Source organism: Jaculus jaculus, chromosome 1 (assembly GCF_020740685.1).
Source record: "Jaculus jaculus isolate mJacJac1 chromosome 1, mJacJac1.mat.Y.cur, whole genome shotgun sequence".
Classification (NCBI taxonomy): domain Eukaryota; kingdom Metazoa; phylum Chordata; class Mammalia; order Rodentia; family Dipodidae; genus Jaculus; species Jaculus jaculus.
The window spans coordinates 317,493,728-317,511,892 of record NC_059102.1 but is presented as its reverse complement, the minus strand read 5'-3'; the positions used below and the strand labels follow the sequence as shown (position 1 = coordinate 317,511,892).

General features: G+C 39.1%; 1 protein-coding gene across 1 annotated transcript; it reads left to right on the top strand.

Moving 5' to 3' along the window:
- Positions 1-804: 804 nt before the first annotated feature.
- On the top strand, positions 805-9,908 carry Mnda (myeloid cell nuclear differentiation antigen). Its single transcript, XM_045142482.1, has 7 exons — positions 805-1,105; positions 2,373-2,657; positions 3,748-3,860; positions 4,613-4,771; positions 7,106-7,522; positions 8,316-8,504; positions 9,774-9,908. Exons 2-7 carry the CDS (start codon positions 2,393-2,395, stop codon positions 9,849-9,851), a joined length of 1,221 nt encoding a protein of 406 aa, XP_044998417.1. The 5' UTR covers positions 805-1,105; positions 2,373-2,392; the 3' UTR covers positions 9,852-9,908.
- Positions 9,909-18,165: the final 8,257 nt, after the last annotated feature.

Below are 18,165 nucleotides of genomic sequence, written 5' to 3'. Positions count from 1 at the left end.
AACAAAAGACTTTTCTGAAGTCATCTTCTTGCTTGCTTTTGGTCTTCATCATTGGTAGTGAGCTGAGCTGTTAACAAACACTAAGAAGGGAGACAGCAATGAAGGCGACCTTGGTACAGCCGGCAGCAGCAGTGACGATGGCAGTAAAAATGAGGCGGGCAGCTGAAGCCTTCCAGGGAGTACATGGGGCATAAAGGAAACGATCAACAGTGAAGACAGACAGGGCTGTGAGGAGCCAAAGCTCTGCCACGGAGCACTGAGGGAATGCTAAACAGTTGGCAGGCTTTCAGAGCCAAGAATCCTCACACCCCAGCCAAAAAGCTGTGACACGAGGCACCACCAAGGTCCAAGGATCCTGTCATTTTAGCCCAAGTTCTAACACCTAACTGCCACGGGGCTTACAGCCCCGACACTTGTGGTCTCCAAATGAGGTGTAAAACTAGAAGGCCCTGCCTCCTACTGCGTGTTGCTGTGTATAACCACCGCCTACTTCTTCCAGAAGTGCCAAACAGCTGGTAGTTTAAGCCCAGAGCCGTAGCCCCTCAACCTCAATGTCTCTGGCTTCCGGAGAATTTGGAACTGGACTGCTAATCCACCTCCTAGTTACTCCCGACTCATATCCAGATGGAAGATAGGGATCTGATTGATAATTCTTTGTCATTTAAGCCTCATTTCAGTGAGTTTTGTGTCAAATGACCCATTTGTGTTAGTCATGAAAGGTCTAAGGTTGGAATTTATACCCTGAGATTTTCAGGAAAATAATCTGAGTATAAACTGTGCTCTAACTTCTCATCACTGGGATGGTTTACAGGAAGGAAACTGTTCTGTTTTATTAGCTAAGGAAATCGAAAGCTATGCAGATTTCTGGGAGGAGTCCTCAGTGTTTCAGTAGTACTGTGCCTACCAGACAGCAGTGTGAGACAGTGAGGTGGCTCCAACTAGGGTTATTTTTCCTGCTGTCTTTATTTTCTTAGCATTTCAAATTACAGCAGCCTCTTGTTCAGTTTCTGAGAGATTTGCCAAATTGTCTTCCCACTCACACAAAACAAGTCCTGCCTTGCAGAAGGTCTACATTCTGGACATTGCTGAAGAATTTTCCAGGGAGGTGAGTCCTGCCCTGGCATGTGTGCAGATGAGACACCTAGTCAGCCCTGTTCTGTGGAGGGCCGGGCTGCTCACTGCCCTCACGGCAGCCGCGTGGCAGCAGCCGGAGTCTGAGGTTTCCTCAGGAACAGACTAGTTTGATTGCTTTAAGTTATTGCTTTCATCAGTGAACTTTTTTCCAACTTAAAAAACCCTTCATATGAACTTTTGTCCATGATATGTATTTGTCAATCACATTAAAAAAACTATGTCTTATTTAACATTTTTCAAATTTTATCCTTGATTTTATGATTTGTATGTTCTATGGGGTGAATTATGGTGTTGACACATCCACACAATGTGTATTGGCCCAATCAAGGCAAAAAACATTTCTGTGTCTTCAACAACTAATATTTGTATGTGTTTGGTATTTCATTATTATTTTTTTCTAACCATGTTGAAATATACCATATAGTGTTTTTCCCAATGATTTCCCTACTGTGCTAAAAAAGAACCAGGAATAATCCCCTCACTTTGTTTTTGGTGCCCCTTATTGTATTTCTTTCTGTCCTGACAACCCCCTATTCTTCCCTATCCAGTGACCACTACTGATTATATGCTTTTATGGGTTACTGGTTTTTACAAGCGAGAACCTGTGGTGTTTGCCTTTCTGTTTCTGCCTTTATTTCACTTAACAAATTAGCTCTAGTTCCTAGTCATGCTGCTTCATGTGACAAAGCCTCATTCTTTTCAACAGCTGAAGAGTACTCTATTGTGTATGTTTACTATATTCTGTATTCACTTTTTCACAGAAGGGCATCAGAGGTGATTCTGTATTTTAGTTGTTGTGAATAGTTATACAAAAATAAATGAGAATGCAGTAACCTATATCTATGACAGCCATCATGGACGTAGAAAATCAGGAACCAACAGACAGGTATCTAAGAAAAGACTTCAGGCCTTAAAAGAAGGGATTAGAATCCAGGAACATTGATACAACAAAACTGTACCACTGAGCATTGCAACAATCACCTATTTACAGATATATTTTCACTACAGCTACACTTAATCCAAGTATCATCTTTAACAGGGAAGAATTTATAACACTTGTTAATACAGCAGTTGTAAACTAATATTCTAAGTGACATAAAGAGTGACTATTCTTCCCTTTTGTCATGAACATGTCTGTATATACCAATTCCACATGGGCCATTTACTTACATAGGCATGCGTGAGTTTTGAAATTTCTGAATACATATGCAACATTGTGTACTAGTTTTCTCTTATAGGATCACTGATAATTTAAAAGATGGTGAATGAGTATAAGAAAATTGTTCTGCTGAAAGGGTTAGAGAACATCAGCAACCATCAATTTAGATTACTTAAGTGCTTACTGGCTCCTGATTTAAAACTGACCAGAAAAATGCAAGAGGAATATGACAAAATTAAGATTGCTGACTTGATGGAAGATACATTCCCAAGTGATGCGGGATTGAGAAAAATGATAGAATTGTACCAAGACATACCAGAACTCGAAGAGCTTGCTGAGGTTCTTAAAAAAGAGATGTTAAAAGGTAATAGGGGACAAAGATCCCACTCTCCCTAAGCTTGCATTACCCTCTCTGCACACCTCCGAGCCTTGACTAGAGCCCCACTTCATGGTACCATCATTATCCTCTCTACTAACCAAGAGAAGGCAACACTAAGGAAAACTAGAATGAAGCAGGCACAAGGAATTTGCTTTCTTGTAAAATTACTGAGTTAAGTACAAGATTTTAGAAAGTAAAATCTATAACCACCATATAATCCTTCACATCTGGAGCATATTTCCCTTTACTGATATCTGTAATTTGAGTATGATAGAGAGATTTACACACACCCCATATATATTCTTTTTACATTTATATATATATATATATTATATTTATATTGTATATGTATATATGTATATGTATAGTATTGACCAATAAGTATGATGAAAGCTCTAGATTTTTTTTGTTGTTGTTGTTTTGTTTTGTTTTTGTTTTTCGAGGTACAGTCTCACTCTAGCCCAGGCTGACCTGGAATTCACTATGGAGTCTCAGGGTGGCCTCAAACTCACAGCAATCCTCTACCTCTGCCTCTTGGGTGCTGGGATTAAAGGCGTGCACCACCACACCCGGTTCTAGATGTTTTTGTATTATATTTATATTATATAAATGAGGGGAGAGAGAGAATGTGTGCATCAGGCCCTCCTGTCACTGCAAATGAACTCCAGGCCCATGCACCACTTTATGCATCTGGCTTTATGTGGGTACTGAGGAACAGAATCCATGCAGTCAGGTTTTGCAAGCAAGCACTCTTCACTGCTAAGAGATTTTTAAAGGAAATGACAGAGAAATGGGAATGAGAATGGCATGACTGAGGCACCTGCAATTCAGAGGACAGACAGGAGCTTCTCATTGCACAGGGGACAAGGAAGAAAATCACTGATGAGCAGGAGACACTGCTTGAGCCCATGACAGACAACTGCCCCTAGCAGCCAGGCCAAAGTAATATCCCAGAGGTAGACACATGACTGAGCTTGTGAGGAAGAGATACTGACCACTTCTAGACCATCTGCTTTGGGTTGGTGTAGGTACCTTTTATATGCATTTGTTATGATGACATTTACATCCATCACAGTAAAAGGGAAAACCCCAAAGGAAAAAAAGAAGCAAGAATACGGTTGTGCCACACCAACATCGACCACAAGCAACACCTTCCCACACAAAGAAGTAGAGACACCCACAGCACAGGTAAGAGTGAGGAATACAGGCCTCCGCCTGTCCCTTAGAAGAAATGTGAAAACTCCTTCAATTCAGTCTCTCTATCACATTCTTACGGCTGCATTGATTTCCCTTCAAGCTTTAGCTTTACCAGATTGCATAGTACTTGATCATATGACTAGAGATGTGAAATTAGGAATCCGGTAGAATTATTTTTGTCCCATGTTTACACAGTTCAGTTTTTTTGGGGGGGTGGTGGTGTTGGAGGTAGGGTCTTACTCTAGCTCAGGCTGACCTGGAATTCACTATGTAGTCTCAGGATGGCCTTGAACTCACAGCGGTCCTCTTATCTCTGCCTCCCGAGTGCTGGGATTAAAGGTGTGCGCCACCATGCCTGGCCTTAGTTTTTTTATTTGGGGGGGGGGGGTTTGAGGTAACATCTCACTCTGTACCCCAGGGTAACTCCAAACACTTGGTAATACTGTTACCTCAGCCTCCCTAGTACTGGGGTTGTAGACATGAGCCAACATACCTGGTTTGCAAATCCAGTTTTCTAATTCCAAGCCAGCCATGACAGAGGTAATTGTGATTACTGATTTGTAAATTCTTTTCCTCTCACCTGATTTATTGAAATCATCTATGCTCACAGTTTATAGCTGTCCAGAGGGTGGACAGCACCCTGTCAAGCTTCTAACATGTTCAGGCATAATAACGCTATGCCCAACACACTCTGCTTCACCTGATACTGAGACTCATTAACAAGAAAATTAAACCACTTTCAGAAAAGAAAAAACACCAATAAAGAAAAGACTGAACCAAAAAAGAAGAAGCTGTCTGAGGGGCAGGCTCCTCCTCCCTGTTCTGAAGGAGTCACAAGTATGTGCCAAGGTCCACACTTCCAGATCTCATCACTTGCTCCATCCAGCGCTTCCCAGGATGAGGTAAAAGCTTCCTGACTCTCTATTCTTTCATTTCTTCAATCCAAGTATAAGGATAGAATCCTGAAATCTGACCACACCAATAACTTGAAATTAGACCGACACTAAATCAAAAGCACAGAGGTAGACATAAACAATACAAATAAGAGAACTTCCTGAATCATAATTTTGTGTTTTCAAGCATTTGACATTATTTTGGACAGCAGGAAGTTCTCCGTCCTGTGCTGATCCTGGACCGAAAGAGAAAGTACAGAGTCCAGTGCATGCAGGTGTCCATATTTTCCTACTCTTGTCTCTTTTTACCAATTATGACAGTTATAGCTAATAAGCGTTTATCTTTCCATGCTAGTGTACATTGTGATATTATGTCCACCTCATTTTTCCTGTGCATTACTATAAACCTAAGCTTCCCACGAGCGCCTGGAAGTGCTGACGTAGGAATGAACACATCTAAGGAAGGAGAAGCCAGGAATAGCTAATCCAGTCAAGGCTCTGATACCTAACCTGGGACATGTCGAGGACACAGAAACAGAAATGAAATAGCTACACAGGACAGGGAACTAAGGAATTTCAAGGAAAGGGAAGGCCATACACCAAGATTCAGAGATGAAAGGAAGTGAATCGTAATTTATTATTTCATGTTCATTCTTATTAAGTTGTCATCCCCCTCTCCCTCTCTTTCTCTCTCCCTCAATACCTCCTTCCTCCATGCCTCCTCTCACTATCCCCTCCCTCCCTGTGCTCCTGATTCCTTCTCATTTACTGTACAAATGGCATGTAATTATTTTAGAACTTGAGGAAATGAGTACAATCAACCAGCCAGGCAAAAACAAAAAAAAATGTAATTTTTAATTACCTGAAACCTTATATGTAGACATTGCCAAGTTATTTCAGCTTTTTTTCAGATAGTTTTGAAACTATATAGTAAGCTTCCCCAGCACAGAATCCTACAGTGATGAGTATCTAATTATTTTTTAAATTCATTTAATATATCATAACTATCTTTCTAAATCCTTAAGTTAATGTGTATAATTATTAACTGGCTATATAATGTTGAATTGCATATATACAACAGAATTTGGTTTAATAAATCTCTACCCCAACCTCACTTTACTCACAATGAATATGGATATATCTGAGTATATTAAGGCTAATTTTAGGTCCTTCAGGGTAATTGTATAATATCCTTATGCAAATTCTATAACTTTCTTTTCAATTTGAATATTGTTGTTACTATTTTCTCAAGAGTTACTACTACTACTTAGTTGCTTTATTTATGCATTTATTTGGGGTCCATTCTAGCTGGAATTCTCTATGTAGTCTCAGGTTAGCCTCAAACTCACTGAACTCCTCTTACCTTTGCCTCTCAAGTGCTGGGATACTTAGTTGCTTTTTAAAGTGTTTTTTTTTTTTCATGTTATGCTATTTGTTATACTCACTGATAAAAAGTCAAATCCAAGTAAAGTCCAGTCACTCACAGAAATGGCTGTGTGCAACATGCCTGATCAGAAAATTTTTACCATTTTTGCTATATGATGTCAAACATATATATGCTTAAACCTGTGAGGTGCCTAGTCTTCTTTTGTTTTACTTTCTCTTACAGATTAGTCAACTTTTTCCTCATTAAATTCCAATACCCACTGGAGACCATTTTCAAGAAAAGAAATAAGAGGCACACCAGCCAGTCCCTAGTTTTCCAAAGCTCTGCTGTTGAGGAAAACTGTCTATGTAAAACATAGCCAGGGCATGGCTGTAACCAAAGTACTTCTACCTGAGCCCTCTTAAAATTGGCAACTGTGAGCCACCTCACATATTTCTGATCACTTATAACAGATCATCCTTTCCTGGAAAGGTATATTATAATTTGGATCCTCAAACTAGTGTTGGATATTTTATTGGTAACCAAAAGCCTCTAACATTTCTGGAAGTGGAAATAGGTATTTTTCCCCATCTTTACCACAATGTACCATTTTTAAATTCTTTTGTTTGCATTAACCATTTGAGTGAGGAAATGCTAAGTTGAAATTCATTATTATATTATAATCTTGCACTGAAGTGTTTCATAAAAATTATCTCATTACTGCCTATTGAACATTGTTCATGGTAAAGTTCATATTGTACTTTGCTTCAGAAAGATGGCGTTCTAACTTTTGTGCCTATACTTAGCATTACACTTCCTTTAGCTAAACGATGCCAATTCACCAGGCTTTCCATTCCACCAAGGAATCCTTCTCTGGCTAGTTGATAGGACCAATGTTATGATTGAGATTTTTCTTATGAAAGGGTGACCTTGTATTCATTTCCTGCTAAACTTATGCCCTTATTTTCCTGAACCAGAAAACACAGGCCCACCCTCAGCAGTTTCCCAGGAATAATGTTCTCCGTAAGGAACCCACGACAGTAATGGTTCTCAAAGCAACAAACATATTTGATTATAACCTATCACAGCAGGGGATGAAAAAGATGTTTCATGCTACAGTGGCTACTGAGAGTCAGTACTTCCAAGTAAAAGTTTTTGACATCAACCTGAAGGAGAAGTTTACAAAAGACAAAGTCATAACCATCTCTAACTACATCATGTACAAAGGGATACTAGAGATAAATGAGGCATCATCTGTGTCTGAAGATTATTCTCACCAAGAGATTAAGGTCCCCAATAGTGTCAAGCAAAGAGCAAGTTTAACTCCCAAGATTGATCAACTTTACAAGGCATCATCTGGAACAATGGTATATGGCTTGTTTATGTTTAAAAAGGTAAGGCTCCAAAAATGTTCCTTGTTTTTTTTTTTTTAAATTTTTTCCCTTTTGTTTCACCATCACCAGGAATTAAATAACTTTCTGCATTTTGTTTGAAACACATGGTTCCACTTTGCTTAGAAATCTTTCCACACAATACAAAATAGAGGCAGACTTCTAAGATTCTGCTGCCATGATTTCACCAAGAAAGCTCTTTGAAATGTATTTGTCAAAAAGCCTCATTTCACTAGATATGATTCTCTTCCCTTACCCATAAGAACAAAGAACAGTGCAGGGAGCAGAACAATGTGACCATCTCATTCCTTAAAGCTTCACAGCTACTGCATAAATGCTTGTTTTCTTTATTTTCTAAAAAAAAAAAAAAAAAAAAAAAAAAAGATCATGCAACAATGCTGAACATTGGTTGTGACATGCACTTGAAGTCATAATAAATTGATTGGTATTCTCCTAAATGTAAAAATATTCAATATCTTTTCACTCAATAGAGAGAGCCATTCAGTGACATTGTGTACATATTATTTATTTAATCATTTCTTAAGAATTTTTTAAACAACTTAGAATTATTCCATGGCATGACATTGGGAATACAAGCAAACCTAATGTCATCTACAAAAAATACATAATTACAGACATTTTACTGATATATCAGTGCCCAAATTCATGCATTAAATCCATAAAATCTTTAATTTTTATGAACTTTACTACCATCTTCTATGATTTCATACATCCTTAACTTTTGGTTAACCTCATTTCTCCCCTCTCCTATTAAATGTTAATTTTAATTTTTCAGAAAAAAGTGCACCACAAGAACACCATCTATGAAATACAAGACAACACAGGAAGTATGGAAGTGGTAGGGAATGGAAAATGGCACAATTTCAATTGTGAGAACAGAAATAAAGTTCGACTGTTTTGCTTTCAACTAAGAACAATTAATAAGACACTGAAGTTGGTGTCTACAAAACACAGTTTAATTATGGTGAGAACTAAATATAAAAACATCAGTTTTTATATGATATATATATTTATATATATATATAAATATAATATTATATATATTTAATGTATATATTAAGGAAATGGTATTTATATAAGCTTTCAAAGGATATTATACTTATGCTACATAATAGGATATTTGAAGAAGTTAGGAGATACAAGTCTATTCAATTCATGATTAACAGTAATATTAAATATCATTAGAGTTATATGAAGAGAAAACATTTATTGTATACTCAGAACAGCCTAGATTTGAAATGATGGAGCTATAATAATCATTCACACTTCACAGATAGGTTTAGATACAGGTGATCAGAAACCATAAACAACATTTCTTGTCGTAGCCAATAAGTGGAGGACTGAGATCCACCCTAGGCTGTCTGGCTTCAGAATGCAGATTCATAGGCAAGATGAATAAGATCCAAGAATGAGAGTGAAGTTCTGGCTGTATTCTGATACAGTTAACAGTGGCTAGAGATCAAGGATGCGACAATTAGAGGTGAGAAAATAAAAACAGAGGTCAGGATAAAATGAAAACGCATAAAATAGGTACTACTAAAAAGGTTTCAAGGATGATTGTCAACATTGTTTATGCCAAGCAGAAATGCATAAGAAAATCTCATGGAATAAATGTACCGTAAAGTAAAAGATTCATGTTTTAGTGAAAGATGCACCCCAACCCTGAAGTAAAGGGTATAGTTGATTCTATATTTCACATTGACTGACTCATGCTCAAAGAAAGACACTCCCACACACCAGTGAATGGAAAGTCCACAATAGGATCCCCCTAAGACTAATCCAAGAAAAATGTATGTATGGACAGCCTAACACTGGACACACACATACATGTCAGTTTTCCACTTTCCTGATCCTGTGAGGCAGGAGCCAAGCTGTCCACCTCAAAAGCAGGGCAGTAGCACCGAAGAATGAAGGGGCTTCTGTTGCCTTGCTTCACTTTATTTGCTTCAGTCAGAGCTTCACAGCTGATCAGCCAGAGCTTTTTCCTCTTTGCTTACAGTTCCCCTCACCACTCTTGGGGAAATTTTTGACCTGTTTAAATATACCCTCATTGAGTATGGAATACAGTAGTCAAATAAAGGAGATGCAAGAAAAAGGATGGACAGCCTTTCAGGTGGAGAGGGGGAAGGATGTGGCCCATGAAAGGAGTAGGCGAGGATAGGTAACAAGCAATAAGATAGGACTTTATCTCAATTGCTGGAATCTCACAGTATCTCTCCATGTCTATTTGAAGGTCACCAAGAGTGGGAAAAACAAGAAAGAAAAAGCTAATGTTGATTCAAGTCTGGAAATTGAAGCAAAAACCCCGTAAAATGAATTCGGATACTGTTTTCCCAGCCAATAGCATAATATAGTTTATTAGCACATTAAGAACTTTTATTTAACTGTTTTATTTCATGTATATTTTGCTTGTTTCTCATAAATTTTCTTATTATTTTACATCTGTTTCTTCTTAGAATACATTTGTCATTTCTGTTACTTAAAATAGTAAAATAAAAATTTTCTAAAGGGCACCAGTCTTCTAAAGTGCCATGCTCCTTTCACTCACTGGTGAGTTGCTTCAGGCTTGTTTCTTTGAACTTTCTGGGGCACATAGGGTAAAATGTGCAGGACCTCATCAATATTCTATATTCTACATTCTGTCATCACTACTTCCAGACAATCAGGGCCTATGAAGCTTGTACTTAAGTTTTTGTGTTGACCAAGTACTTTACCCTGAAAACGAAATCTGTTGTCCAAAAAATGGAGGGTTTTGTTGCAATTAAATATACATGAAATAACAGTGAGTATTGTACAAAGATTAATAAGCATGGACTTGAGTTCAGATCCTCAGGAACCATGTAAAATGCAGCGTTTCTATAATAGTATCGCTAGAGAGGTGAGGTGAGTGCGTCCCGAGGGCTTACTGCTCGCTTGTTTCATTGAGTCCGTCAACTCCAGGTTCAGGGAGTGCTGGTGGCCAAACAGTAGCAACCTGGAGCGCGACGCTGATGGGACGCTGTTCAGCAGGGCTGCGGCATCAGAGACGGTCTCTGGAGGGGCCAAGAAGTCTTTCAGCGACCTCCTGAAGAGCCTGTTGTCTTGACAGTTTGTGCTACTGCTATCTTCTCCTTGGAAATCTTGGAATTATAAGTTTATTACTACTTATTTTGGTTTTCCTTTTCCCCTTCTCAGTAGTAATAGGGGAACCCAATTCAAATGTGTATATATAGTTGCCAATGATTAAACAGAAGTTTCTGAGGCTGTAATGTTTAAACAGGTAAACAGATTATGGATCCTGAAACTACTGCTAGTTTGAATGAACAAAGTCTCTCCACACCACATATGCATATTTCACCTAGTGAGAGATGTTCCTTGCAATGCTATGCCACATGCCTTACCAATTGTTCCCAAGAAACATTACTTATGATTATAGGAATTAATGGGCACATTTCCTGAACCTACAGATGACTTATAGAAAAGGAGCCTGAAGTGCTAGGGAGCAAAAGTAAACATCTTTCAAATGATAGGGTTGGGCCTACACAAGGAAGTCAAACAGAATATGTAACTTTCAGAATTAACAATAGAGTCAGGTTAAGCTCCTAAAGGAAAGACATCAATGCAAAACACTGGTTGGATAGATCAACCTTTACCATGTACATAGGCATACATTAGTGGAGTAAGGATGGTCTGGAAAGATGGAAAAGAGTTAAATATCAAAATCTCCCTTTTATGGAGACACTTGAAGTCAGGACCAAACTGTAAAATAGAGCAACAAAGAAAAGACATGGGAGACAATTAAATCAGTACTGGACTAGAAAAAGAGAAATGTGCTGTTATTCAGGCTGCAAGGTAATATTATGTAGAGAGTGGCTAACACTGCCCTTTCTGAGGTAAAAAATGTCTGTCACCTCATAACCACAAAAGCTACCTGCCAGGGCTCTTGGCTAGTTTCCATGAGCCTGGATAAGACATTAACCACTTGCAATAATTGACTTTCTTGTTTAAAAACCACTGGTCCACATCCTTTCCTCACAACGCCGACTCCACACACCACTTCGAGTTCTACAACCCGGCTGCTGAGCTGGGCCTTGGCAAGGGAGAAACTATCCAAAATTAATGTGGAGAGTAATTGAGGAAGATACCTGACATCAACCTCTGGCCTTTATGGGGGGAAGATGGGATCTTATGTAATTCAGGCTGGTCTCAGACTGACTGTACAGTTAAGGGCATCTTTGGATGTTTGCTTCTCCTGCCTGAGCTTTACAGGGGATTACAGGTGTGCACCACCACAACCAGTTTATGTGGCGCTGGGGGTTGGACCTAGGGCTTCACGAGTGCTGGGCAAGCAATCTACCAACTATGCTACATCTCCAGCCAGGAATTTATATTGCTTCATCATTACAAGACAAAAAATGAAACCTAGAACTTTGAATGATTAGCCACTAATTGTAACAGCTATAAAAGGCTCAACCACAGAGCATGGTGGCACATGCCTTTAATCCCAGCACTCAGGAGGCAAAGGCAGGAGGATCACTGTGGGTTCCAGGCCAGCCTAAGATTACATAGTGAATTGCAGGTTGCCTGAGCTAGAGCTTGCAAAACAAAAATAACAACAAAATGATAACCACAATTATTCCCTCAAAGATTTGTCTTTTTTTTTTTAAACAAATATTTAAAGTAGTCAACAGAAATTGCTGCTAGGAGAATTCCTGCTTGAAAGAATTCTAGCAGCAATTATCAATATGTGCAAAAATTGATAATCATGTATGTTCAAACATCAGAGTAAAAGCATGTATGTTCTCAGGGGTGAGCACTAAGAACAGAGAAATGTGAATTACTAAAAGTAGCCAAATGGAGGCGTGCAGATACAGCTCAGTGGTAGAGCACTTGCCTAGCTATGCATGGACTTGGCAACAATCCTATGAAAACTCTCCTCATACAAAAAAAGAAAAATAAAAACCTAGTGACATTATCATCAAACTGTTGATAAAAAGGTATAGAGTATACAGAAGATATTTACAGTGACCAAAAGGATGGCAAAGCAGTAGAATATGGCTCAATAAAAGGCATAAAACTTAACTCTTAGCGTATGATCTTTGACCAACAAAATCTAGATCAGAAATTGATATAGCCCGGCGTGGTGGTGCATGTCTTTAATCCCAGCATAGAAAGGCAGAGGTAAGAGGACTGATATTAGTTCAAGACCAACTTGAGACTATATAGTGAATTCCAGGTCAGCATGGGATAAAGTAAGACCCTACTTAAAAACCAATAAAGTGACTTCCGGTTAAGATGGCGGCGTAGGTACCACGCCAAAACAGCCTGGGGGGGGGAAAGACCAAAAAAAACTCAGCAAAATACACACTTTTACTAAAAAGTGAGGTGTATAGGAAGTTGAGGCGGCAGCGGAGAAGTGGAAGAGTTATAGAGCATCCAGAGCCTGCACAGGCGGGAACAGCGGCTCCGGGGCCGCTCGGCTACCCGCCGCAACCGCGGAGCGGCAGAAAACCGCCGGACTCTCAGCTCGAGCCGCAGGACAAGCCAGGTGCGGGATTTTCCCCTCACACCGCGCTCTCCACAACTCGGGAAACGTGAGGGGAGAGCGGCAGCGAGCAACGGAGGGAGGAGCAGACCGCGAGGTAAAAGCACACGTGGAGAAACGATACAACAAGAACAGCTGCGGCTCCCTCCCCTCCCCTGCCGCCTGAACCCAGCTCCAGCGAACACAGCAGCGGCCCGGGACCCGGCCACGCCAACTTGGGCTGACGGCGGGACCCAAGCAGGAGCAGAATTCGGCAGCAACTTCAGCAGCTCCAGCACCGGTACCAGCGGCCCCAGCAGCAGCGGACCCAGGAGCAGCAGCGGTGACAGAACCCGCAGCAGCGGCTTCGGGGTGAGCAGCAGCGGTGGACACGGCAACGGCAGCTTCAGCAGCGGTGGGGGCTCCGGGGGTGGCACCTACAACAGCTGCAGAGACGGCAGCAGCGGCTCAGTTTGCCCCGTAGGAAAAGCAAGTGCCCAGCTCCAGAAATCAGAACAGCAGCCCGACGACCCAGGCAGCAACTTGACTGAGACCACAATCACCCAAGGTAACTGGGATTGTACCAGGGAAGGGTCTCACTTGGTCACAAGCTGACTTGGATACCTCAACAGACCAGAAATCTAAACCTCTTTGTTGATAGAGGATCTGGTCATTATAATAACTACTCTTGCATACATACTCGGGGCTGTTTTTGATGGAATGGGTACAGTGTTTAGCTAAATTTTAGAATCTACCTGTATTTTATTCCACTCAGCCTGCTTGAATACTCCTATAGCAGGGAAACTCAACCCCTAAGAACATCTTTGTAGATACTCTGAGAGTCTTAAGAGCCACACCTAATACCTTAAGGTCCTACCCTGAAAATATATTACATCAAATCAATTGATACAGCTAAGAATACACAGCTAGCTAGAAAATCCAAGCATTAACTTAATCCAAGATGCAAAAATATATACATTATAACACAAGAAACACTAAAAAGCAAGACGATATAAATCCACCTAAAAGTATTAATGCATCAGAAATGTCCTCCAGTGAGAAAGAGTTAGAGGAAATGCCTGAGAAAGAGTTCAAAAGAATAATTATAAATATGTTCAAAGAGGTCAAAGAACACATGAAAACAATCAAAGAAGAAATCAAAGAGGAAATCAAAGAGGAAATCAAAGGAATCAAAGAAGAGGCAGGACACCAATTTAATGAAATAAAGAAGGCAATACAAGACATAAATAGAGAAATAGAAATAATAAAGAAAAACCAGTCAGAATTACTAGCAATGAAGAACACAGTTAATGAAATAAAAAACTCTGTAGAAAATCTCACCAGTAGGATGGATGAGGGAGAGGACAGAATATCTAAGCTAGAAGACCAGGTGGCAGACCTAATGCAGTCCAACAAAGAGAAAGACAAACTTATAGAAAAGTATGAGTGGGAATTTCAAGATATTCGGGACACTATGAAAAGATCCAATATAAGAATTCAGGGCATAGTAGAAGGAGAAGAATTCCACTCCAGAGGCATAGTAGGCATCTTCAACAAAATCATAGAGGAAAATTTTCCCCAAATTGGGAAAGAGGTGCCAATACAGATACAGGAAGCCTTTAGAACCCCAGCCAGACAAAACCCAGAAAGAAACTCTCCTCGCCACATTATACTCAAACTTCCAAACACACAAACCAAAGAAAAAATATTGAAAGCAGTTAGAGAGAAAAATCAAGTTACCTACAAAAGCAAACCCATCAGGATTACAGCAGATTATTCAACACAAACTTTTAAAGCCAGAAGGGCCTGGAGTGATATATTCCAAGTTCTGAAAGATAACAACTGTCAACCAAGGTTACTTTATCCTGCAAAGTTATCCATCCAAATAGATGGAGAAATAAAGACATTCCATGACAAAAGCAGGTTAAAGGAATATCTGAAGACAAAACCAGCTCTACAGAAAATACTTGATAGAATCCTCCATGCTGAACAAAAGGAAAAGCACACATATAAGGAACCTAGAAAAAACCAGCCATACTCAAATACCAGTTAACAGAAGAGAGCACAGGTAGAACAAGTAACACACACACACACACACAAATGGCAAACATAAATACACACCTTTCAATAATATCTCTTAATATCAACGGTCTCAGTGCCCCAACGAAAAGACATAGATTTGCACACTGGGTTAAAAAGCAGGATCCTACAATTTGTTGTCTTCAAGAAACTCACCTTTCTACAAAGGATAGACATTATCTTAGGGTGAAAGGTTGGAAGACGGTGTTTCAAGCAAATGGGCCTAGAAAACAAGCAGGGGTTGCTATCCTAATATCAGACAGGGTGGACTTTAGTCCGAAGTTAGTCAAAAAAGATAAGGAAGGTCACTTTATATTGATTAAGGGCACACTCCAACAGGAGGACATTACAATCCTAAACATATATGCACCTAACATGGGGGCTCCCAAATTCGTCAAACAAACACTATTAGAACTAAGGTCACAGATAACACCAAACACGGTGGTGGTGGGTGACTTTAACACCCCACTCTCATCAATTGACAGGTCATCCAGGGAAAGAATAAACAGAGAGGCATCTGGACTAAATGAGGTCATAGAAGGAATGGACCTAACAGATATATACAGGACATTTCATCCAAAGGCTGCAGAATATACATTCTTTTCAGCAGCACATGGAACATTCTCTAAAATAGACCATATATTAGGACACAAAGCAAATCTTAACAAATTCAGGAAAATTGAAATAATTCCTTGCATTCTATCTGACCACAATGGAATTAAACTACAAATCAGTAGCAAGAAAGGCTATAGAGCATACACAAAATCATGGAAGCTAAACAATACACTACTAAATGATGAGTGGGTCAATGAAGAAATCAAAAAGGAAATCAAAAAATTTATAGAGTCAAATGATAATGAGAACACAACATACCAAAATCTCTGGGACACAATGAAGGCAGTTCTAAGAGGTAAATTTATAGCCTTAAGTGCCTATATTAAGAAATTAGAAAGGTCGCAAGTAAACGACCTAATGCTTCGCCTTAAAGCCTTGGAAAAAGAAGAACAAGGCAAACCAAAAAGTAGTAGACGGGAAGAAATAATAAAGATTAGGGCAGAAATTAATGAAATAGAAACAAAAAGAACAATCCAAAGAATTAATGAAACAAAGAGTTGGTTCTTTGAAAGGATAAACAAGATTGATAAACCCTTAGCAAATCTGACCAAAAGAAAGAGAGAAGAGACACAAATTAATAAAATCAGAGATGAACAAGGTAACATCACAACAGATTCCAGAGAAATTCAAAAAATTATAGGGACATACTATAAAAGCATATACTCCACAAAGTATGAAAATCTGAAAGAAATGGATGATTTCCGTGATCTATATGACCTACCTAAATTAAATCAAAATGAGATTAATCACTTAAATAGACCTATAACAAACATGGAGATCCGAGCAGTTATCAATAATCTCCCAACTAAAAAAAGCCCAGGCCCGGATGGATTCACTGCTGAATTTTACCAGACTTTTAAGGAAGAGCTAACACCATTGCTTCTTAAGCTTTTCCAGGAAATAGAAAAAGAAGGAATCCTACCAAACTCCTTCTATGAGGCCAGCATCACCCTGATACCAAAACCAGGCAAAGATAGAACAAAAAAAGAAAATTACAGACCAATCTCCCTCATGAACATAGATGCAAAAATTCTCAACAAAATATTGGCAAACAGAATACAAGAGTATATCAAAAAGATCATTCACCCTGACCAAGTAGGCTTTATCCCAGAGATGCAGGGATGGTTCAACATACGCAAATCGATAAATGTAATACATTACATGAACGGGTTGAAGGACAAAAATCACATGATCATCTCATTAGATGCAGAGAAAGCATTTGACAAAATCCAACATCCCTTCATGATAAAAGTCCTACAGAGACTGGGAATAGAAGGAACATATCTCAATATAATAAAGGCTATTTATGACAAGCCTACAGCCAACATATTACTAAATGGGGAAAAACTGGAAGCTTTTCCACTAAAATCAGGAACAAGACAAGGGTGTCCACTGTCTCCACTTCTATTTAATATAGTTTTGGAAGTCTTAGCCATAGCAATAAGGCAAGAGACACACATAAAAGGGATACAAATTGGAAAGGAAGAAATCAAGTTATCATTATTTGCAGATGACATGATTCTATACATAAAGGACCCTAAAGACTCTACTAGCAAGCTGTTAGAGCTAATCAAAACCTACAGCAATGTAGCAGGATACAAAATAAATACACAGAAATCAGTAGCCTTCATATATGCTAACAACAAACACACAGAGGATGAAATCAGAGAATCACTCCCATTCACAATTGCATAAAAAAAAATAAAATACCTTGGAATAAACCTAACTAAGGAAGTAAAGAATCTATACAATGAGAACTTTAAGACACTCAAGCGAGAAATTGCAGAAGACGCTAGAAAGTGGAGAAACATCCCTTGTTCCTGGCTTGGAAGAATCAATATCGTGAAAATGGCAATCTTACCTAAAGCAATCTACACATTTAATGCAATCCCTATCAAAATTCCAAAGGCTTTCTTCATGGAAATAGAAAAAACAATCCAAAAATTCATTTGGAATCATAAAAAACCTCGAATATCTAAAATAATACTGAGCAACAAAAAAGAGGCTGGTGGTATCACCATACCTGATTTTAACCTATACTACAGAGCCATAGTAACAAAAACAGCATGGTACTGGCACAAAAACAGACATGTAGATCAGTGGAACAGAATAGAGGACCCAGATGTAAGCCCAAGTAGCTATAGCCACCTGATATTCGATAAAAAGGCCAAAAATACTCATTGGAGAAGAGACAGCCTCTTCAGCAAATGGTGTTTTGAAAACTGGATAAATATCTGCAGAAGGATGAAAATAGATTCTTCTCTCTCGCCATGCACAAGAATTAAGTCCAAATGGATTAAAGACCTTAACATCAGACCGGAAACTTTGAAACTGCTAGAGGAAAAAGTAGGGGAAACCCTCCAACATATTGGTCTTGGCAAAGACTTTCTGAATACAACCCCAATTGCGCAGGCAATAAAACCACAGA